Source organism: Mobula hypostoma, chromosome 6 (assembly GCF_963921235.1).
Source record: "Mobula hypostoma chromosome 6, sMobHyp1.1, whole genome shotgun sequence".
Taxonomy (NCBI): domain Eukaryota; kingdom Metazoa; phylum Chordata; class Chondrichthyes; order Myliobatiformes; family Myliobatidae; genus Mobula; species Mobula hypostoma.
The window spans coordinates 25,135,335-25,158,617 of NC_086102.1; the positions used below are offsets into that span (position 1 = coordinate 25,135,335).

Sequence of the window (23,283 nt, forward strand, 5' to 3'; positions counted from 1 at the left end):
GTCAAGAGGTTCAGGTATTGTTTAGAGCAAACATCAGAATGCCGAAGAAATGTGATCTAAGTGACTTTGACAGAGGATGTACCTAATAAAATCACCACTGAGTGTATGTACTGAGCTTTGCAACTTGGTCCTAGAGGAACGATATTTCATTTAGCTGTATACGTGTGTATGTTTGAATGACAATAAAGGAACTTGAACTGGAAAAACAAATTGAACATGATATCGGAAGTTACAGAATGTAAAAAGTCCCTTCCACTTTTCCATGTTAGATGCTTAAATAGTGGATTATCAATGTATTAGCTTTTCCTAAGGGAAGGTTATAGCTTTTCATCTTTTTTCCCCCAAATACTGACAGCTTGGCAAGCTAGGTGACTGAAATATGCCTGAAATCACCGATATATTTATTCATACTGGAAGGCAGTATTTCCTATTGGGTATATTTAAGGCAGAGGTTGATAAATTCTTGATTAGTCAGAGCATGAAGGGTTGCAGGGGAGAAGGCAGGAGACTGGGGCTGAGAAGGAAAATGGATCAGCCATGATGAAACGCCGGAGCAGATTCAATGGGCCAAATGATCTAATTCTGCTCCTATATCTTATGGTCCTTATTTCCGACAGTATGATGTTTTGCCTTTGTCAATGATATTACTTATGTACAGTATGATATGAAATTTGTTGTTTTGAGCAGCAGTACAGTGCAAAGATTCAAGATTCTTTACTGTCATTTCCAGTGCACAAGTTTAAGGGGCAATAAAATAATTGTTACTCTAGATCTGATGCAGCACAAAAAACACAATAAGATAAAGAACACAATAATAATAAAAACACAATAAATATAAATGTAAGATAGACTATATACATAGATTGTATGTCCATAAAGTGACGCTAGGCACAGGAGTGACTGACAGGAGTTGATGAAGTGGTGGTGGGGGGTGTAGAGGTGTGGGTTCTTGGGTTGAGGTGTTTCTCTGCCTTGCTGCTTGGGGAAAGTAACTGTTTTTGAGTCTGCTGGTTCTGGCATGGATACTACATAGCATAGCCTCCTCCCTGATGGGAATGGGACCAACAATCCATGAGCAGGGTGGTTGGAATCCTTCATGATGTGACCGGCTCTCTTTCAGCACCTCTCTGTACATATGCAGGCTGGTGGGCCGGTATGCTGGTGTGTTGTGCAGTTTTGAATTCCTGTTATAGAATGTTAAAGACATAAAAATCAATAAATTTAAAAATAAATAACGGGATAAGTGAATAATGTGGTAGGATTCATGGGTTCATGGACTGTTTCTAAGTCTGATGGTGGAGGGGAAGAAGCTGTTCTTGAATTATTAAGTATGGGTCGCCTTCCTTGATGGTGTGGTATGAGAAGAGGACATGTCTTGGATGATGAGAGTCTTTAATGATGGATGCTGCCTTCTTCGGGCACTAAACTATATTATTGAGAAATGCTGATGATTCTACAGAGTTGTCAGCATTTCTCTGCACGTGAAATGTGCAGAAGCGCAGATCTCCCACTGCTTGCAGGGTTTCTGTGACCACACTTCTCTTCTGAACTCCTCATGGAGGCCAGTGGTGATCTCCTCATGCACTTACACCTGCCAAAGTTGTGATGTGTCAGAATCAGCACTGGAGACACAACTCCAGAGGCATTTGGACTACTTGTGTCAATCCTTCATTGAAATGCACGCAGGAACATTGATGCTGAAGCTCAGGATGATCTTGGAGAGGAGGTCCTTCCAAGGCAAGAGTAAGCTTAGTGAGAGGTCACTACCACAGTATAATTCCATGTAAAGGAATCAAGTTGACCTGTGCATTTAAATTTTACTAAATGGAACCAGTGCACTTCAAGGTGACATGCTGCAAACTTTGAGACTTTGGACTCATAATCTGTGTTGTTGCAGCAACTGAAATGAGTAACCCATGACCCTTTTGTGCTTGGTGCAATTAACTAGAATTAAAGATAAAACATGCTCAGACACAAGGTCCAAACAAAGGTGTAATTGTTCATCCTTTATGTCTTTTTCATGATCACACGACTTTGCCGCGTGACTACCCCATTAGTGAGTTGCTGGCTTGCGGTGGGGCTTGACTTGTTGAGATGTGTGTTGCAGGCTGCTTCAGCCACCCAGGGAAGACATCGTTAATGCAGAATACTCCGAGTCCCATTCACTGGTTCGTTGGCAAGACCAGAGGTGAGGGAGCTGCGTGACCTCAGTTGTGGCATGGACCGCTCCCTCGTTCATGCCTTGGGATCACCTGTTGCAGCCGCTGAGGAAGGAGATGCCAGACAGTCCTGACGAAGGGTTCCGGCCTGAAACGTTGACCGACCTTTTCCATGGATGCTGCCCGACCTGCTGAGTTCCTCCAGCGTGTTGTGAGAAAGTGCTAGAGCTGGCTGTGTGTCGACAGCCAGATGGCTTTTTAGAACAGCTTGTTGTTGAGCCCACTAGGGGATTGGCTGTACTGGATTGGGTATTGTGTAATGAACCGGAGGTGATTGGAGAGATTGAGGTGAAGGAACCCTTAGGAGGCAGTGATCATAACATGATTGAGTTCACTGTGAAATTAGAAAAAGAGAAGCCGAAATCTGATGTGTCGGTGTTTCAGTGGAGTAAAGGAAACTACAGTGGCATGAGAGAGGAACTGGCCAAAGTTGACTGGAAAGAGACACTGGCGGGAAAGACGGCAGAGCAGCAGTGGCTGGAGTTTATGCGAGAAATGAGGAATGTGCAAGACAGGTATATTCCAAAAAAGAAGAAATTTTCGAGTGGAAAAAGGATGCAACCGTGGTTGACAAGAGAAGTCAAAGCCAAAGTTAAAGCTAAGGAGAGGGCATACAAGGAAGCAAAAATTAGTGGGAAGACAGAGGATTGGGAAGTCTTTAAAACCTTACAAAAGGAAACCAAGAAGGTCATTAAGAGAGAAAAGATTAACTATGAAAGGAAACTAGCAAATAATATCAGAGAGGATACTGAAAGCCTTTTCAAGTATATAAAGAGTAAAAGACAGGTGAGAGTAGATATAGGACGGATAGAAAATGATACTGGAGAAATTGTAATGGGAGATGAGGAGATGGCAGAGGAACTGAACAAGTATTTTGCATCAGTCTTCACTGAGGAAGACAGCAGGATACCGGACACTCAAGGGTGGCAGGGAAGAGAAGTGTGCGCAGTCACAATTACGACAGAGAAAGTACTCAGGAAGCTGAATAGGCTAAAGGTCGATAAATCTCCTGGACCAGATGGAATGCACCCTCGTGTTCTGAAGGAAGTAACTGTGGAGATTGCGGAGGCATTAGCGATGATCTTTCAAAAGTCGATAGATTCTGGCATGGTTCCGGAAGACTGGAAGATTGCAAATGTCACTCCGCTATTTAAGAAGGGGGCAAGGAAGCAAAAAGGAAATTATAGACCTGTTAGCTTGACGTCGGTGGTTGGGAAGTTGTTGGAGTCGATTGTCAAGGATGAGGTTACAGAGTACCTGGAGGCATATGACAAGATAGGTAGAACTCAGCATGGATTCCTTAAAGGAAAATCCTGCCTGACAAACCTATTACAATTTTTTGAGGAAATTACCAGTAGGCTAGACAAGGGAGATGCAGTGGATGTTGTATATTTGGATTTTCAGAAGGCCTTTGACAAGGTGCCACACATGAGGCTGCTTAACAAGATAAGAGCCCATGGAATTACAGGAAAGTTACATACGTGGATAGAGCGTTGGCTAAATTGGCAGGAATCAGAGAGTGGGAATAAAGGGATCCTATTCTGGTTGGCTGCCGGTTACCAGTGGTGTTCCACAGGGATCAGTGTTGGGGCCACTTCTTTTTACATTGTACATCAACGATTTAGATTATGGAATAGATGGCTTTGTGGCTAAGTTTGCTGACGATACGAAGATAGGTGGAGGGGCCGGTAGTGCTGAGGAAACGGAGAGTCTGCAGAGAGACTTGGATAGATTGGAAGAATGGGCAGAGAAGTGGCAAATGAAGTACAATGTTGGAAAGTGTATGGTTATGCACTTTGGCAGAAAAAATAAACGGGCAGACTATTATTTAAATGGGGAAAGAATTCAAAGTTCTGAGATGCAAATGGACTTGGGAGTCCTCGTACAGGATTCCCTTAAAGTTAACCTCCAGGTTGAGTCGGTAGTGAAGAAGGTGAATGCAATGTTGGCATTCATTTCTAGAGGAATAGAGTATAGGAGCAGGGATGTGATGTTGAGGCTTTATAAGGCGCTGGTGAGACCTCACTTGGAGTACTGTGGGCAGTTTTGGTCTCCTTATTTAAGAAAGGATGTGCTGACGTTGGAGAGGGTACAGAGAAGATTCACTAGAATGATTCCGGGAATGAGAGGGTTAACATATGAGGAACGTTTGTCTGCTCTTGGACTGTATTCCTTGGAGTTTAGAAGAATGAGGGGAGACCTCATAGAAACATTTCGAATGTTAAAAGGCATGGACAGAGTGGATGTGGCAAAGTTGTTTCCCATGATGGGGGAGTCTAGTACGAGAGGGCATGACTTCAGGATTGAAGGGCGCCCTTTCAGAACAGAAATGCGAAAACATTTTTTTAGTCAGAGGGTGGTGAATCTATGGAATTTGTTGCCACGGGCAGCAGTGGAGGCTAAGTCATTGGGTGTATTTAAGGCAGAGATTGATAGGTATCTGAGTAGCCAGGGCATCAAAGGTTATGGTGAGAAGGCGGGGCAGTGGGACTAAATAGGATAAAATGGATCAGCTCATGATAAAATGGCGGAGCAGACTCGATGGGCCGAATGGCCTACTTCTGCTCCTTTATCTTGTGGTCTTATGGACTCACAGGATTCTGTGCTGTGCTGGTGGCTGTCTCCTGTCAGTGCTGCCCTCTAGTGTTTGCTTGGTGGGAGACAAGCTGGATTGCTTTCGTCCCAGGCTGCACTGCACAATATGAAGAACTGCTGTGGGCTGTTCTTGTGGAAACATGGCTCCAGGTCAACATCAATCTACAGGCCATGACTCTCAGGGTTTGGGCTAGATTATTACTTTTTACATTTTTGTTCATATCTGTATGTTTTTCTCTGTTATCATAATTACATGTGGTATATGTGTTGTAAACTGTGTGTAACTGTTGGTTCTGTGTTTTGTACCTTGGCTCCAAAGAAATGCTGTTTTGTTTGACTGCATTTATGTGTATGTTGAATGTCAATTAAATTTGAACTTGAATTCTTCACTGTTGAAATGATTGCTGTTTCATTCCTTAACTATATTAGTTCACTTCATGGTCTTGCAAATAACATTATGTGAACAATTATCTTCTGTACACTGTCTTAAATCTCACAAATGGCCCAGAAAATACCCTGTAGTTTTTCTCCAGCACTCAACATCAGTAAGAAAGGGTGAGATGAGGGAACACACACCAGTTCTCTTTGAGGGATCAGAAATGGAGAGAATGAGCAATTTCAAGTTCCTGGGTGTCAATATCTCTTGAGCATCTAACCTCTTCCCAACATATCGATGAAGCTACAAAGAAAGCACGACAGTGGCTATATTTCATTAGGAGTTTGAGGAGATTTGTTATGTCAGTAAAGGCACTCACAGATTTATACAGATGTACCTTGGAGAGCATTCTAACAGGCTGCATCACTGTCTGGTGTATTGGGGGGGGGGTTGCTACTGCACAGGATTGAAATAAGCTGCAGAGAGTTGTAAACTCAGTCAGCTCCATCATGGGCACTAGCCTCTGTAATATCCAGGACATCTTCAAGGAGTGATGCCTCAAAAAGGCAGTGTCCATCATTAAGGACCCATATCATCCAGGTCATGCGTTGTTCTCATTGCTGCCACCGGAAGGGGGTACAGGTGCCTAAAGGCACACATTCAGTGATTCAGGAACAGCCTCCTCCCCTCTGCCATCCAATTTCTGAATGGACATTGAACCCAGGAACACTGCCTCACTACACTTTAATTTCTATTTTTGCACTGCTGATTTTAAGTTATCTATTTAATATACATACTTACTGTCATTCACAGGTTTTTTTCTATTGATATGTATTGCACTGTGCTGCCAGCGCAAAGACAACAAATTTCACGACATAGGCCAGTGATATCAAACCTGATTCTTCCATCAGACACCTAACTTGATTTATCTATTTGTTTCTCAGGCCCACAAGATGTTAATGATTTCTCACTGGATTCGGAGAATTGCGCTGATTACACCGCTATAAGACTGTTCCAGATCGATGGTAATAAGACAGAAGGCTTGCTTTCAGCACACCCTGAGGAGTGCAAAATTAACACGACTTGCTGGAAATTTGAATTATATTGTACAAATGCCACCTCCTCCAAGTGTGTCACGTCTCACAATCAGGGTGAGTGAACTCACAAGTACATGAGTCAAGTCAAACAAAATTGAAACCATCCTGTACCCTGTGGCGAGAGATTATTCCATGTTTGATGACAGTATGTTTTCTTTTCAATGATAATCATGGTTCATGTGATGTTAGAAGGTGGAAGGTATAATATCTGAGTTAAAAAGATGGACAGCACCTTAGTAGTGTGATCTAGAAATGTAAGTGTAGGGTCGAGGGGCAAGATATGATTGACATTCTCAAGATGTCCCATTCACTGACCTCCTGTCATCTGGCACCTCTTGCATGGCGAAGGAGACTTAAGTTTCTGTCAGAGCCCCACCAAACACCTCCCATAGCAGCCTTCATTCATCTCATCTGGCCACGTGTATTTATCTAAACCCACTCCTTTTCTATGCTAATTTGTTACAGAATTTCACTGTCTCCCTTCCCAAATTCTCCATCTATAAAGCCCTTCTCTGTAGTGAATACAGATTAAAAGTATTCATTTCAGACCTTACTTACAGTACATCTGGCTGTATGCATATGTTGCAATGTTGGTCTTTATTGATCCTGATTTTTCACTGGTTACCTTCTTGCCCTTAAAATTAAAGATCTTTAGAATTTTACTTATCTTTCCCTTCGGTGCCTTTTCAGGCTCTAACTTTGCCCTTCTAATTACTTTCTAAGGTACATTTCCTCCACTACATGTCATGTAATCTTGTAGGGCTTCCATTATTTTCAATTGTTTAAACCTTCCATAAGCTAGCTTTTTAAAGGAATCTGGCTCTTAATGTCTCTTAAACATCAGGGTTTCCCAGATTTGTTGCCTTGACCTTTGTCTTCGCCATTACAGAAGTACATTGGCTCTGAACTCTCACTATGATTGCCTCCCACTTGTCGCCTGTAGACATGCCCGCTAATCGCACTTAGGTTACTTCTGCCAGGTTCTCTCTTAACATATCGAAATTAGTCTTTTCCCAGCACAGGTCCCAGTACAGGACCTTATCCTTGTCCTTCTCCATAATCACTTTAAAACTTAAGGTCACTTTCTTCTCACTGCTTCCTTGAGGAAGAAAGTATCTATCTATCTTTGTTATTAATTTTTTTTTCCTTTTTATATTTGCACAATTTGTTGTCTTTAGCACATTGGTTGTTTGTCAATCTTTGTTTGTGTACAGTTTTTAAAATTGATTCTATTGTGTTCTTTGTATTTGCTGTGAATGCTCACAAGTAAATGACTCTCTGGGTTGTATATAGTGCCATATATGTTTTATTTATACATATATATATATATGTGTGTGTGTGTGTGTGTGTGTTCGAGTTCGAGCCCCAGCCGAGGCAGTGTGTTGTGTCCTTGAGCAAGGCACTTAATCACACAGTGCTCTGTGATGACACCGGTGCCAAGCTGAATCGGCCCTTGCCCTTCCCTTGGACAACATCAGTGTCGTGGAGAGGCGAGACTTGCAGCATGGGCAACTGCTGGTCTTCCATACAATCTTGCCCAGGCCTGCGCCCTGGAGAGTGAAGACTTTCCAGGCGCAGATCCATGGTCTCACAAGACTAACGGATGCCTTTATTTATCTTTATATGTAATTTGGTAATAATTTAAATTTTGAATTGATTGTAAATTGTTCCTCCATTCGCTTTGTTACATCTCCAAAGATTAGATCTAGTATTTCAGCTTCCCTAGTCAGGCCATCCAGGTGCTGGCTGCAAGAATTCACCTGGGTGCATTTGCAGAATTACTACCCCTGTAAGCCTTTCATTTTAAAGCAATTATAGCTGTATGTATTTGTGTTGTAACATTTCAAAACAGGTTTTGTAAGGTGTAACATAACGTTTATATGTTGCTTCATTTCTTCATTTGCTGTACATTATTTAATAATAATAATAATAACCAGAAATATGCTGAATTAAAAGAGGAAATTGAAAGACTGTGGAACATGAACAGGGCGTTCATTGTCCCAATAGTAATTTCTACAACCAGTATCTTCTCAATGTAACTACACGATAGCATTACACAGCAATATTTGTGAAAATCTCCACAAAGCCACAATCACTAGAATAGTCCGAAAGTTCCTAGCAATTGAGAAATAAGCCTGCTTGGTTATGCCTGTACCTCGGGTTTTACCAGCTTGAGATGAAAAAAAATATTAATGATAACTTTATTTATAGAGCAGTTTTCATACAGATTATGTTGTTCAAAGTGTTACAGTGGGATAAAAGTACAAACATGAAAATAATATGCAAAATAAAAATAAAAGTAAACATGAAAGTATAAGATAAGAAGATATTAGTCAAAAGCAAGGCTAAATAAAATGCTTGAGCTGGCATTTAAAAGTGTCAACTGAGTCTGCATTCTTTATAGTTTTAGGTATGGAATTCCACAGTTTAGGAGCATAGTTTAAAAACGCTGACCTGCCAATTTTCATTTGAGGGAGATCGTTTAAATTTAAGAGACTGTTAGAAGAAGACCTGAGAACTCGAGCGGGATTATAAAACGAAAACAATTCTGTGATGTACTCCAGTCCCAAACCATAAAGGGCTTTAAAAACAAGTGATTAGAACTTTAAAATAAGTTCTAAAAGATACTGGAAGCTAATGCAGGGTAACTAGTACGGGAATGATCTGTTCCTTCATTCTGCTTTTGGTTAAAAGTGTAGCAGCAGCATTCTGAGTGAGTAGAAGTTTGTCAATAGTTTGATGTGAGGGCTAGTAAAAGGTGCATCGCAGTAATATAACCATTTAACAATTACAGCACGGAAACAGGCCATCTCGGCCCTTCTAGTCTGTGCCGAACTCTTACTCTTAATCTAGTTTATTCAATATAAAGGCGTGAATTAGCTTGTCTGCATCATTATCTGATGGAAATGAACGTATATTTGCAATATCTCTTAAGTGTAGAAATGTTGCTCTGATCACTTTCTTTATGTGGGGTTTAAAATTCAAATCTGAATCAAGGTTAACACCTAGGCTAGTTAATTCTGATTTTCCCAGGTGAGCCAAGTTCCCAAGTTTATCTCTTTTGGTTTTTGACTTTCAGTTTTATTTTCATTAAATTTTAGAAAATTAGTGCTCATCCAGTTGTTTATCGTAACCATAAAAGAAGGCGGAGAAGATGGGGTGCTAGCGTCACACTCAAACAAGATGGAGTACACAATTGTATGTCATCTGCATAACCGTGGAAATCAAGTTTATGCTCTCTAGTGATGTCTCCTAAGGGGAGTAGGTATAAGGGGAAGAGCAGGGCACCAAGACAGCTTCTCCAAATAACACAAAAGGGTACATTGCATCTCTTAGAAAATTGGTCTCCAAGAGAAACAAAAAGTTCTCTCTAAGATATATGAACAAAACCAACTAAAGACGCTACCATAAAGGCCAATCCAGTTCTCAGGGCAATGTAGGAGAATGTTGTAGTCAGTTGTGTTGAATGCAGCTGTTAGATCTGCAAGAATTCGAACTAAGATTCTAGTTAGTATCAGTGCTGAGATTAATATCTCTGGCAATTTTGGTAAGGGCTGTCGCCATGCTGTGGTTTGCTCTAACATCTGACTATAGCTTTTCTAGAATATTGTTCTCATTCAGAAAGTTGTTGAGGTGGTTGATAATGACTTTCCAGGAAGGGAAGATTTGATATAAACACAAAATACTCTGCAGATGCTGGGGTCAAAGCAACACGCACAACATGCTGGAGGAACTCAGCAGGTCGGGCAGCATCTGTGCAAACGAACAGTCAATGTTTCAGGCCCAGACCCTTCGTCAGGATGAAGTTAACTGTTCTTTTCCACAGATGCTGCCTGACCTGCTGAGTTTCTCCAGCATGTGCGTGAAGATTTGATATGAGCCTGTAGTTAGCTAATACCTCACTATCAAGATTTGGCTTTTTAAGTAGGGGTTTGACAGCTGCAGTTTTGAAGGTGTCTGGAAAAACTTCAGTCTCAAGGGATGTGTTAACAATTTTCCCTAACAGAATTGAAAACATTATTAAAAGAATCCTTAAAAATTGTGGTAGGGATAGGGTTGAGACAGCAAGTAGGTGGTTTACTCTCTGTTACAGTCTTAAAGAATTCTGAATCAAAAATACTTGTAAATTTTGATATGTTTTTTGTTTTTTTAAGAGGTTCGCTGTAGAGGTTACCAGTACCTGTAGCTATACTCTTTCGAATGGAAGTAATTTGTTGATAAAAAATATTACGAATTCCTCACAAATTTTGGCACTAAGGGCATTATAGGTAGGGGCTGAGTTCAACAGTTCAATTTATAGTTGAGAAAAATATTCTTAAGATAATTAACAATTTTGAAATGATAACAATCTTCAATAAGCTTTTCATTTACAGTTGGAATTAAATACTATCTGGGATGGATGAAATTTAAGGTCAATACATCCAAGAAGGGCACCAACTACAGCAACTGTGATTATTTAGATCAATTTTGGAACAGTAGGAGTTGGGTATGTAAAAACCATTGAATGTACGTTCTCAGGTTTTCTACTGTAAAAGCCAATGATCAATCATCTTTGTAAGCACTGAAACAAGACTGCCATAAATGGTATTAGTCACAAAGATATCACATTGTACCACACCTCTCTGCCCTTTGCCCAAATTGCTATTCTTCCTGTCAGTATGTAATGTGATTTTTAGAAAAGCAGAAGGGGTTCTTAGTAGCAATTTCCTAATGCTATCCTTCTCTCCCCATGCCTTTACCCTCTATCATTATTTTGCAGAGACACAGATTAATTACTATAGTGCCCCTAAAGAGCTTCCATTTATAGAATGCCTTCTTACAGCCACTGTACATCCAAAAGTGCTTGACCCCATTGACGTATTCTGAGGCATAATGTAGAAACCTTGACAGCAGTTTACAGTACATGGGGAGGCAGAAATGTGGCTCAGAGGAAAATTTCTTCCAAGCAGGATCATTGTTCTTTTTATGGGTTTATCTGTCTTCACAGACTGTACCCTCAGTTCTGAGAGAATGCCACACTCTAAGAATGTTGTATTCATACTGAGCACTAATAGGAGACCCCAAAGCCAGCTCATCTTTCCTTAGATAAGTTGCCAAATCTGTTCACAATGTTCTGAATGGGGTCTGATGGACACCTTTTAAAAGCCTCAGCTGTACACCCTTGTTCTCATCATCTTGAATGCTAATGTTGCACTTGCCTTCTTTATCACTGACTGAACCTGCAAGCTGGGGTGCCTCGGCAGCCTAGTGGTTAGCACGATGCTATGACGGCTCAGGGGGGTCGGATTTTGGAGATCAATTCCGGTGTCCTCTGTAAGCAAGTTTGTACTTTCTTTCCCATGTTCCTTCCCCTGTGGGTTTCCTCTGGGTGCTCTGGTTTCCTCCCACATTCCTAAGGCGTATCAGTCAGTAGATTATTTGGTTTTTGTAAATTGTTCTGTGATTAGGCTAGGATTCAAATTGGTAGATTGTTGGGCTGGAAGGACCTCTTCCACGTTGTATCTCCAAAGTCCCTTTACTACTCTGATTTCTGAATACTCTCCCCATTTAGAAAATAGTCTACGCCTTTATTCTTTATACCAAAGTTCAAACCACGTTTCCCTATGCTGTATTCCATTAGCAACTTCCTTACCCACTCTCCTACCTTCTTTTCCCACTCAGCACATCACAGAAACCAACCTCCACTCCATGGTCTGTTTGCAATTCTTGCTGCCTCGATAAAGCAGCCAGCATAATCAAAGACCCTAACCCTTTCCCGGTAGGAATTTTCTCTTCTTTCCTCTCCCAAGGAGTAGAAAATACAAAAGCCTGAAAGCACATTCCACCAGAGCCAAGGATAGCATGTGTCCTACTAATACAAGAATATTGGACAGTTCCCTAATGCAGACTCTTGCCATACAATCTACCTCATTTTGACCTTGCACTTTCCTGTCACTGTTGTGATCTATTATTGCTTTACCTTGTACTACCTCAAAGTACTGTTGTAAGGAATTGATCTCGAAAGGCAATATGCAAGACAAGCTTTTCACTATATCTTGGTACATGTGACGAAGTACACCAATTTACCAATTTATATGTGGTAAAGGTGAAGTATCTGTGCTTCTTATCCAAGGTTCAATAGATTGTAAGCTTATTGATAGAAGGATCAGCGGGCAGTCAGCGAGAGGGACAGCACAGAAACAGGCCTTTTTGCTACTGAGTCTCTGCGGCCCATCAAAAGACCCATTTACGTGAGTTCTACACCAATCCCACTTCGTTCTCTCCACATTCTCATCATTTCCCTCCAGGTTCCAGCACCCACCAGGGGCAACATAAAGAGACCAATTAACCTCCCAACCACACGTCATTGTGAGGAAACTGTGGCCACAGTGAGCCTCCACACAGATAGCAGCTGATGTCTTGACTCACTCTGGGCCTCTGACACGGTGAGGCAGCAGCTCTACCATCTGTGCCACTCAGAGTTCAAGAAAGCTTTCATACCACGCAGATGGGAGGGAGAAATCTCCGTGTTTTGATAGCTATCTGTGCCATAACTGAGTTGTATTCCTCATTAGGCCAAACGGAGGCCCCGATTCACAAATTTTATGAAGTTCTCCATTTTTGCAATCCTACTTGGCACAGCAGCACTTTCTAATTATAATGACCAACACTATAGCAATTAGCATCATTTCAATCAAAACACTTCCTGATATATTATAATTTTGTGTTACAGTTGACAACTATGCTCAGTGTCTCTGATGCAAATGTCCGCATTCTCTGCCTAAATTCAAGCTTTGGAATCAGCCTGTATCCAGGTTTTCACTTTATTTTTGGGCTGAATCAGAATTTTGGTCTTGTTCAGTTTCACCAAGCGCTCAGGAACTTTACTGACACCAGTGAATTTGACATTGAAGTTGGAGGTAAGATGGGTAATTGAATTTTAAGTGAGATTAAGTACTTTAAGTTGTACGGAGGCAAAGACTTACTCTTAATTATTCTGTTGCAGCAAAGGTTCTCTACCCATGCGATGAACAAAGTGAGAGTGCTTCCATGTATTATGAGATGAGGGGAACATGGAATTCAACTACGTTCTATGAAGTGATTCAGTCAACAGATAGTAGCTCAACATCGGCACATTCTGAGACATCCAGCCAACCAATAACTTTGAATCTTAGCGGGAAGCCCCAGTCAATGAGCCAATTAGAAGAGAGCAGAAAAACCGCTGTTTCAACTGAGTGGCCTAAATGGTGGCAGATGACCTCAGACGCAGCAGCATCTGATACAACAGAAGCAAGTAAGCTGAATACCTCTATCAGTAAATGATATCTCCTCCCACTCTAGTTTCTTACACTCATTTACAGATTTAATATTCCAGCCTTTTCCCCTTTATGCTGTATGCTAAATCCTGCATTTCCCACCCTGAACTTCTCCAGCTCTCCTTTCTGCATTAAGATGCTTCATTACAGCTCCCTCTGATAAGTCTACTCCACCGGTCCTTTTACCGGTTATCGGTTAATGTGGTTCTGCGCTAATTCAGGTTTAATATCGCTAACATTTTTGTGAAATATGTTATTTTGTGGCAGAAATGCAGTGCAAGGCATAAGCAAATTACTGTTAACTTACAATAAATAAATAGTGTAAAAGAGGAATAGTGAGGCCGTGTCGATGGGTTCATGGACCGCTCTGGAATCTGATGGCGGAGGGGAAGAAACTGTTCCTAAGCATTGAACGTGCATCCTCAAGCCCTCATACTTCCTTCCTGATGGTAGTAATGAGAAGAGTGTAGGTCCCGGATGGTGAGTGTCCTTAATGATGGATGCTGTCACCTTCAGACTTCGCCTTTTGAGGATGTCCGCGATAGTGGGGAAGCTTGTGTGTGTGATGGAGCTGGATGAGTCTACTTCCTCTTTAGATCCTGTGCTTTGGAGCCTCACAGCAGGTGGTGATACAACCAGGCAGAACGCTCTTCACAGAGTTAACAAGTGCCAGTGATATTAAATCTGATTCTGATTCTGACAGTGCAACTGTAGAAAATTACTGGAGTCTTTGGAACATACCAAATCTCCTCAAATTCCTACTGAAGTCTAGCTGCTGGCATGCCTTCTTCATATTTGCGTTAATATGATGGGCCTAGGATGTGAGATGTTGATTCCCAGGAACTTGAAGCTGTGCACCTTTTCCACTGGTGACCCTTTCAATGAAGACTGGTGTGTGTTCTCACAACTTCCTTTGTATTATGCCAGTCCCTGTGCCAGGTCAGAAGGCAGAATATAAATGTAAGTTATTTAACCTTTATGCTAAGATAGGTTTTGAAATGCTGAGTGCTAATACAGGCGGAAGAGTAGTGCAGACTGATCAGGCATGAGGGATTATAATGATTGTGGTGGACTGCAATAACAGCTGCTTCCAAAGTCATTGATAATGATAAACAGCAGTGGTCACAATGCATGAAAGAAATATTGAGCTGCAAAATTACGTGCACTATATACTAAGGAAGGGATGTGGAGAATAATTACCTTTGTGACTCTTGCAATAAAGATTTCCATTAATATAGCACCTTAAATTTACATTGCTGCTATCACAATCTCAGGATCTTCTGAACCAACAATTAAAATGTCTTCTGAAATGTAGTCCCCATTGTAATGCAATAAAATATGGCCGCCAGTTTTTTCACAGCGAGCTCCCATGATGGTGATGTAAAATTGATCTGATAATTTGTTTTTCGGATATTATATAATAAATATACTATATAACTTATATGCTATGTGTATCATAGGATTCCATGGTGAAGTTCTTTAGGGTTCTTCAGAACAGTGTATTAAGATTCTTTACGTTTAGCTGAGGGAGCAGTTACGTGTTGTGAAATGATGAATGTTTTAAAATAAATATGCTTAACGTTGTTCTTTGCGCATGATGGGGAAGATTCCTCCCTGTCAGAGATCAGAATCAGTTAGCATGAGCAAGTAATAATTAGGTTTAAAGTTGATCTGCACCATTTTTGGTGGCATTAAACAAATGTAGCACATCTCCTTATTGGTGTTTTGAAACAATTATGAACTTGCTGGTGCCATTTAAAAAGTAGCATTTTCAGGCTGTGTTGCATGCTGCCACATGTCTCAGAAGCAACAGGAACACTGAAGCTGGATTTCCTGTAGGTGGCAACAATTAGGCACTCAGAGAACTCATCACCCACTGCTTAAAGTTGAAAGAGGCACATCAGCATCATTCCAGTTACTGGAGGGTACTGTTCACTTGTACAGTGTCCCACTCACTCCTGAAGGAAGGGAGGGAGAATGCTAAGTCCATGTTTCAATTTGTCTTATTTTCCAGCCTTTACTGCATTCAGAGGTTCTCTCTCAATCACTAACTGGACCTTTTGCAATGACCTCATCAACAAAACAAGCATCAATTACAGGAAACTGGAGAACATCTTGATGGCCCAGGTTATGTTTCATTCCAGTTAAAAATGTATTCAAATTAGACCTGTATTTACATAATATTATAATGTTTTCATATGATAATTTATATAATACATTTATACAAATTATTTTGAATGTGTAATTTTTTAAAGCGTGGTCACTGCTGAAGAAAATGTTGCATTGGCCTTGTATCCAAATAGTTCCCACAAAGTGGAAATAGAATAATGATCAGATAATTATTTTAAAATAGATCTACCATGTTCTTCTTTGAATACTATATTGAATCTTTTATCAAAAAAATTGGGTTTATTGTCATATGGTTTCACTTTCCAGGACTCTTCATCTCATGTTTTAGATATTTATTTCTTCTTATTTTTTATTATTTCTTTTTTTTGTATTTGCATAGTTTGTTGTCTTTTGAACATTGATGGTTTGTCTGTACCATTGGGGGCAGGGTGGGTGGGGGAGGATCCTTCCTTGATTCTATTGTGTTTCTTTTATTTACTGTGAATGGTGACACATAGTATATGTACTTAATAAATTTACTTTGAGATTTAGGCCAGCTCCTCTGCCCAATATGTGATCTAGACTTATTGATACAAAAATGAAAACAGAATGCTGGAGAGAGAAAAGCAGAATTAACACCTCATTCCTTTAGGGTAGGTAATGTTTTAATGTAGTCCCATATTAAACACTGTATTTTTTTTCATCTACAGTTACCTCAGCTGCTAACTGAAGCTGCGGAAGTCATATTGAACTGTGCACTTGAATTCACTGTAGTTGTGGAAGAATTCAGCAAAGACAGCTTGATTGTTAACTTGATCCTTCTGACTCACCTTGTGAAGAACGTGAACCTTGCCAGCATGAACTCTGTACTGTCTGCTGTCAACCATTTGCAGAGCTTCAATGATTGTCTCTTACAGTTGTATGGAAACATTGAAGGTATGGGGTAGACACCCTTATTTACACCAGTAGTGTGGTGTAATGTGGTATTACTATGGAGCCAGCCTAAAAGATTTGGGAATTTTAATTGCAAGTTATTCCCCAAAAAAATATTTGCTGGGTTAAGAACAGTTTATCCTGATCACTCCTCACCATTGAAAGGAGTCGCAGCATAGCTCATAGCTACAAGAATACAAGAAAATATTTACAAATGGAACTTTTTTGGGATGCACAAACAATAATGACATTTTGAAAGTTAGAGTCATATAGCACAGAAGCAGGTCCTCTAGCCACTCGTCCATACTGGCCACCAAGCATCCATGGCTACTAATCCCATTTACCAGCACCTGGTCCACAGCCTTCATTGCCTCAACGATTCAGGGCCTCATCCAAATACTTCTGAAATGTTAAGAGGGTCATGCCTCTTGGGCAGTGCATTTCAAACTCCAGCCACCTTCTTGGCAAAGTAATTCTTTATTTTATCCTCTCTAAACATTTTTGTACTTACCTTAAACTGATGCCAAAAGTACCTCTGCTTTGTGGAAAAAGTTATTCTTATCTATCCTGCCTATGCCCCGTATGTTATTTAAAAATATATTCAACTCTCCATAAAACTTACTACTATGAAAAAAGGAATCAACCACGGCCTTCTTGAAGAGCAAGAAATTTTGATGGGTCATACAGCCCAATTCTGCTTTTTCTTATATTCTGAATAATAGTTTAAAGATATATCCTTGTGTGGCTGGAGGGAGTGGAAGGCTTCTCCAGGCTTTGCAAGGGAACTGTGAGGATCACAAACCCCAAAATTTGACTGCCATTTTCTAGCCAGTGAGCTTTTCTCATCACATGCAGACTGGAGACAAAAATAAAATCTTCTGAGCCTCACATGGTAGAGGATTTGATGCTTACTCAACCCAGATGATGGCAGGGGTTAAAAATCATCCCTTTTGTGGGGATGGAGACAACCAAGGTAGGGGGGTAGATACCTATTAATACACACGTATACAGCTCCAAACTGATCCATACCTGAGGCATCGTCCCGGTCTAGTAGGGATATGATTAGAACAATCAACAAACAACCAAATCACTTTCGGTTATGGGAGCATTGCAGTTTACTTACCAACAAAGAGGAATGCTCTCTGACCCATACAAGTAACCAGGAACCAAATATGTTTTGAGAGGGAAAAATAATTACACAGTAGGTCAGGAGCAATCTGTACTAACTGGGCCCTGTTTCTTTTTTTAATTTTCCTATGTGAATGTTGAATTATAAATGTTCAGGAATTCAAATTAGTTTTGCCTTTTCAAATTTGGCAGATGTAGAGCAACACTTGGTTATTTTCCAAGAAACTTTCAATTTCTTTAACACAGTAATATTAAGTTGCTAGTAGCCGTTTTACCTATCTTAATTGCTTAGAAGATCAATTCCACTTTCCTCACTTCTCGTTTTCTTCCTGTTACAGACTTTATACCATGTGAGAATAACATTTGTGTCTACAATTGTAATGTCACTAATGGGATGCACAAATGCACGTGCTTAAATGCATTGAATGGTGACAGCTTTATGTGTATGCCTAATGATACAAGCTCATGTGAAGGAACCCAGGTTGTGATTCCAGGACCTCTTGCACTGGATCTTGAAAAAATGGCACAGCTTCTAGACTTTGCAAATAACACAGGATGCTCTTTCAACAGAAGCACAGTTGGCACATCTGGAATTCTGCATGTGAGAGATTTGTGTTTGGTAAGTGAAAAATAAGAAGCAAAACATTGTGCTGTTTGCTTAATCAACCAGCTTTTTAGAAAATGACGTGTGAAAGATTGGGACGATTTATATTCTGGTCCAAACTCTGACAGGTTTCTTCCAAGTTGAAAGGAAAATCAAACTCTCTTATGTAGTAATAGTCTCAAACATTTTCATTGTACTTATGGTTTCTTTGTTGGCACTGCCAAGTTTTTTTTTTGAACATCCGAAGGGTTAATATGCATCTCCAACTTCTGGTAAATGATCTTTAATATTGTTGTTGACATTAAAGCTAGACTGATACTGGAATGTTTTCACTTTGTGGCCAACTTCACATCTTGGATACAATAAAGGATGATTGCATTTTACTTTCTTCTGAAGTTTCTGTCCACCTTAATGTTCTCTTGTCCACTCTTATAAATCAGGAAATGCTTCATGTAAATAGCCATGCATCTTGTAGCTTTTAAATGATGCAGTTTCCAGAGAAATATGTCCAGTGGAAGGCAAATGTCAAGGAGATGTGTTTTTTAATGGTGTATTGAAGATTGAGAGGATTCCCTGTTACAAAGGATGTTCTGATCATGAACCAGCTATCAGTCATAGTGGCAGCAAGCAGTGACAGTATTGGTTTTTGTATTGGTTTATTACTGTCACATGTATAAGATACAGAGAAAAGCTTGTCTTGCATACTGTTTATGCAGATCAAATCATTACACAGTGCATTGAGCTGGAATAAGGTAAAACAGTAACAACGCAGAATAAAGCATAAAAGCTACTGAAAAAGTACAGTGCAGGTAGACAATAAAGTGCAAGATCATAATGAGGTAGATGTGAGTCCAAGAGTCCATTTTATTGTACAAAATTCTGTTCAAGATTCTGATAGCAGAATACAAGTTGTCCTTGAGCCTGTCGGTACGCGCTTCAGTTTTTGTATCTTCTGCCGGATGGGAGAGGAGAGAAGAGACAATGTAGTCAGAGGTACATCAGTCATAGATATTTGATTCTCCAATCTGAGTTCCATGCAAACTTGACACTCCACCAGGAATTTTGTAAATGTAACTGAGTGGCAGTTGTCGGGAGGTTGGAGATTCATTTTATGAGAAGGTGTCATACTGTCAGAAATACTGAACTTCAGATGATTGTTAAACTACAGGCCCACCCACCTAGGTAGACATTACACTATCTTAATGTTCATCAGTTCCATTGTATTCATTATGCTTAGCATCCAATATTCAGTCCTAAAACAGAATTAAAAATATTGATTATCTGCTCACTACCGTAGAACTTGTTGTTGTTATTGTTCCTTTTCACACTTTGTGGCACATTGAGTGGCGTTTTTTTGCCGTTTCCGAAGCATTTGACTGTTTTTTTATGACCAAGTTGCTAGCTTGACACTCAACCCAACACGGATGGAAAATGTGCAAGGAGCTGGCTGGACTTGAACTTGGGACTCTTTGCCTCAAAGTCTGGTGCTGATGCCACTACACCACCTGCTGGCATCAAAGAACTTATCAGTGTTCGTATTATGTAAATTATGACAATGCTTCCTTTTCAAGAACTCACTGACTTATAAAATCTTTTAAGACGTCCTAAGGCTATGAAGGCTGCAATAAAGGTACAACTCTTTTATATTGTGCAGTACTCTCACCAAATGTTTCTTCTTCAATTGCGAAGAAAGTGTACAAGAGCATGATGAGTTAGATAGAATTGAGTTGAATTGACTTTATTACTTACATCCTTCAAGTACATGAGGAGTAAAAATCTTTACATTACGTCTCCGTTTGTCATGGTCCGGTCTGTGAAGTCTGCATTCTGGTTCACGGTCCGGTCCATCGACCCTTGCTCCAGGTTTTCCTTTCTACCCTGTTTCTGTTCCTGTTGAGCACTAATTGAGGCAGCTGATTCCTGTTGGGGCTGGCTGCATAAATACCTCCAGAGACCCAGGGTGTGGTTACTGGATTGTGCTTGTCCTTAGTCCTTGTATCCCTTCTCCTGCCTTCTGTTTCCTTGCCTGAAGCCTTGCCCTGTCTTGCCTGTAACACTTGCCTCGCCTTGCATTACCTGAAGCCTTGCCTTGTCTTGCCAGTAACTCTCGCCTCGTCTCGCCTGAAGTCTTGTCTTGGAGCCACCCTGTACCTATCTCCCTTCCTGTCCCTTGCCTCCGTCAGGTAAGCCAGGCCAGATTGCCGTTACCCTGCGGTGGGTCCTGTCCCTTCCTGTCCCTTGCCTCTGTTGGGTGGAGATCCATGCCCTGCCCAGGTGACCCGCACCCTGCCCAGGAGTACTGCGTCCTGCCCAGGAGGAACTTCAAGTCCCCACATCTCTAACCTCGCCTCGCCTCGCCTCAAGTCTCTAGCCGAGCCCCAAGCCAAGCTTCAAGACCCCAAGCCTCAAGCCTCTGGTCTCCAGCCTCGCCTCAAGTCTGAAGACTCCAGCCTCATCCTGTCTGCCAGCCAAGTCACATCCTAGTCTAGTTCTGGGGTCCGAGCCAGAGGCAAGACCCAGGTTCTGGGTCCTTGTCCAGTCTCTGGCTCGGAGTCCAAGCCCTGGCTCCTAGCTCTCTTGTCCAGTCTGGTTCCGGGTTCCCGGTTTTCGTGTCCATGTCCTAGCCCTCAGCCTGTATCCTAGTCCTGTCCCTGGTACTTTAGTGTCTGTGTCTTGCACTTGGGTCCGTTCCCAGCCACCTCCTTATGACATTGTTCAAATGTGCAATTATAATAATTTATAATAAATATTATGTACAACAGGGTAGTCAATATAACATAGAAATACAGCAACATCAGCAGGAATTAATCAGTCTGATGGCCTGCTGGAAGAAGCTGTCCTGGAGCCTGTTGGTCCTGGCTTTTCTGTTGTGATACTGTTTACTGGATGGTAGCAGCTGGAACAGTTTGTGGTTGGGGTGACTCGGGTCTCCAATGACACACCTGTCTTTGTAAATGTTCTGAGTAGTGGGAAGTTTACATCTACAGATGCGCTGGGCTGTCCGCACCACTCTCTGCAGAATCCTGCGATTGAGGGAAGTACAGTTCTCATACCAGGCAGTGATGCAGCCTGTCAGGATGCTCTCAATCGTGCCCCTACAGAAAGTTCTTAGAATTTGGGAATAGGGAGAAGTTATTCCAGTTAGTAAATGGTTTGGGGACCAAGGAACACAGATTCAAAATGATTTTTTTCAGGGTTTTCAAAAGCAAATTGAATAAAAATTTGAAAGAAAATAATTTGCAGGATAATGTGGAAGCAGCTGGGATGGATAGCGACCTTTCTGTACCAAATCTAATATATATTCCTATGATTCTCAAATATAATTGAGCCTGAATTTCTGAGAACACAAGACAATGCAGCTGGAATCTAGAGCAAAGAGTAAATTACCAGAGGAACCATTGAGCAGCATCTGTTGGGGAAGAGGAACCAGATTCAGACTCTCCATCTAGACTAGGAAAACCTCTGTAGTAAATAGATCTTTTAATCAGTTAATTGGAGTAATAATAACACACCACTTTCCTTCCTCACCTCACCATGTTACAGGACGTCACTGATGTTGTCACAGATCTGTGGCTGGATTGGAAAAACAATGAAATTCTGCACTTGGTTTTGGAGGGACCCAATCTCACAGTCTGCCAACTCTCAGTCCCCCCCAAAGAGCAGATGATGTGAGTACAGCTCCTGATATAAAATTGATAGTAAGTAAGGTAAAATTGTACAAATCATTGGAAGAAGGAGTGGCAACTGAACCAGATGCTTGTATCTAACTCTGCTGGCATTTGTCAGGGCACGTATCCTTAATATTGTGTATATGAGTGTGTGAGTGAATGAAGAGATGAGGAACATGTTGCCTCGCTGGAAGTACTGTGAAGCTTCCAAGGAAGTTTTTAGGTGTAACGGTAGCCTAGCGGTTAGTGCAAAGCTATTACAGCTTGGAGCTCTCCGGGGTTTGGAGTGCAATTCCGGTGCCGACTGTAAGGAGTTTGTACGTTCTCCCTTGAACTGTGTGGGCTTCCTCTGGGTGCTCCGGTTTCTTCCCACAGTCCAAAGATGTATCAGTTGGTAGGTTACTTGCTCATTGTAAATTGTCCTGTTGATAGGTGGGTTGTTGGGAGTTGTGGCTCATTGGGCCTGAAGGGCCTGTATACAAAATCAGAAATCAGAGATATTGTTACCCTGCAATGTCAACTCAATTTCCACAGATGATGAGAAACCTGCTGGACTTTTCCTAAATTTTCAACCTTTATTTCAGATTTTTAAGCATCTGCAGATTTTGTTTTTAAGTTATGGAAGCACACACTGTTTTAGTTGTATTAGCAAGACAATGTGGTGATTGAACCCTGGAGGTTCTTACTGCTACACAGTAATGCATTTTTAATGTCTTGCAGATTCAAATTAATTGATAACACAGATAGATTTAAAGGATCTTTCCTGGTTGGCTATACACAACTGAATAAAGAACAACCCCATGCATCTGAAAAATTTGAAAGTTTGACGGGAAACCGGATGGATCATCGGAAGACCTTGGCTGTTTACACAAATGAAAGTCTGACTGTGAATGTGAGCATCCAGACCAGGCTGGCCAGTCACCCCAAGCTTTTTATGAAGAGCTGTGAGGTTGTGTCAGTATACCAAGATTCTGAAAGGATCAAGCTCATCGAGGATGGGTAAGGAAAGATGCTCAAATCCATTGTTCATTCATTGGAACTTGGGGTTCAAGTCCATTACTCCTTGAAGTTGCTGTACAAGTTGACAGGGTGGTAAAGAAGATATATAGCATACGTTTCATCTGTTGAGACATTGTGTTCAGGAGTCAGGAAACTGTATAATCTTCTGGTTAGGCCACATCCTATATTGTTCTATGTTCTATTGTCTTCAAATTAACCTTGTGGTAATTGTTGGTCAATGAATTGTTGATGCTATCACT

At 41.0% G+C, this 23,283-nt stretch overlaps 1 protein-coding gene across 1 annotated transcript in view; it reads left to right on the top strand.

The window, feature by feature from the left end:
- Nucleotides 1-23,027, top strand: part of LOC134347766 (uncharacterized) — a 45,619-nt gene extending 22,592 nt beyond the window's left edge. The window contains exons 2-10 of the mRNA XM_063050169.1: nt 6,135-6,341; nt 10,661-10,773; nt 13,000-13,186; nt 13,273-13,560; nt 15,597-15,709; nt 16,402-16,627; nt 18,091-18,371; nt 21,900-22,024; nt 22,745-23,027. Of these exons, the coding sequence (XP_062906239.1) occupies nt 6,135-6,341; nt 10,661-10,773; nt 13,000-13,186; nt 13,273-13,560; nt 15,597-15,709; nt 16,402-16,627; nt 18,091-18,371; nt 21,900-22,024; nt 22,745-23,027 (1,823 nt within the window). The remainder of the gene's footprint in view (nt 1-6,134; nt 6,342-10,660; nt 10,774-12,999; nt 13,187-13,272; nt 13,561-15,596; nt 15,710-16,401; nt 16,628-18,090; nt 18,372-21,899; nt 22,025-22,744) is intronic.
- The last annotated feature ends 256 nt before the right edge of the window (nt 23,028-23,283 follow it).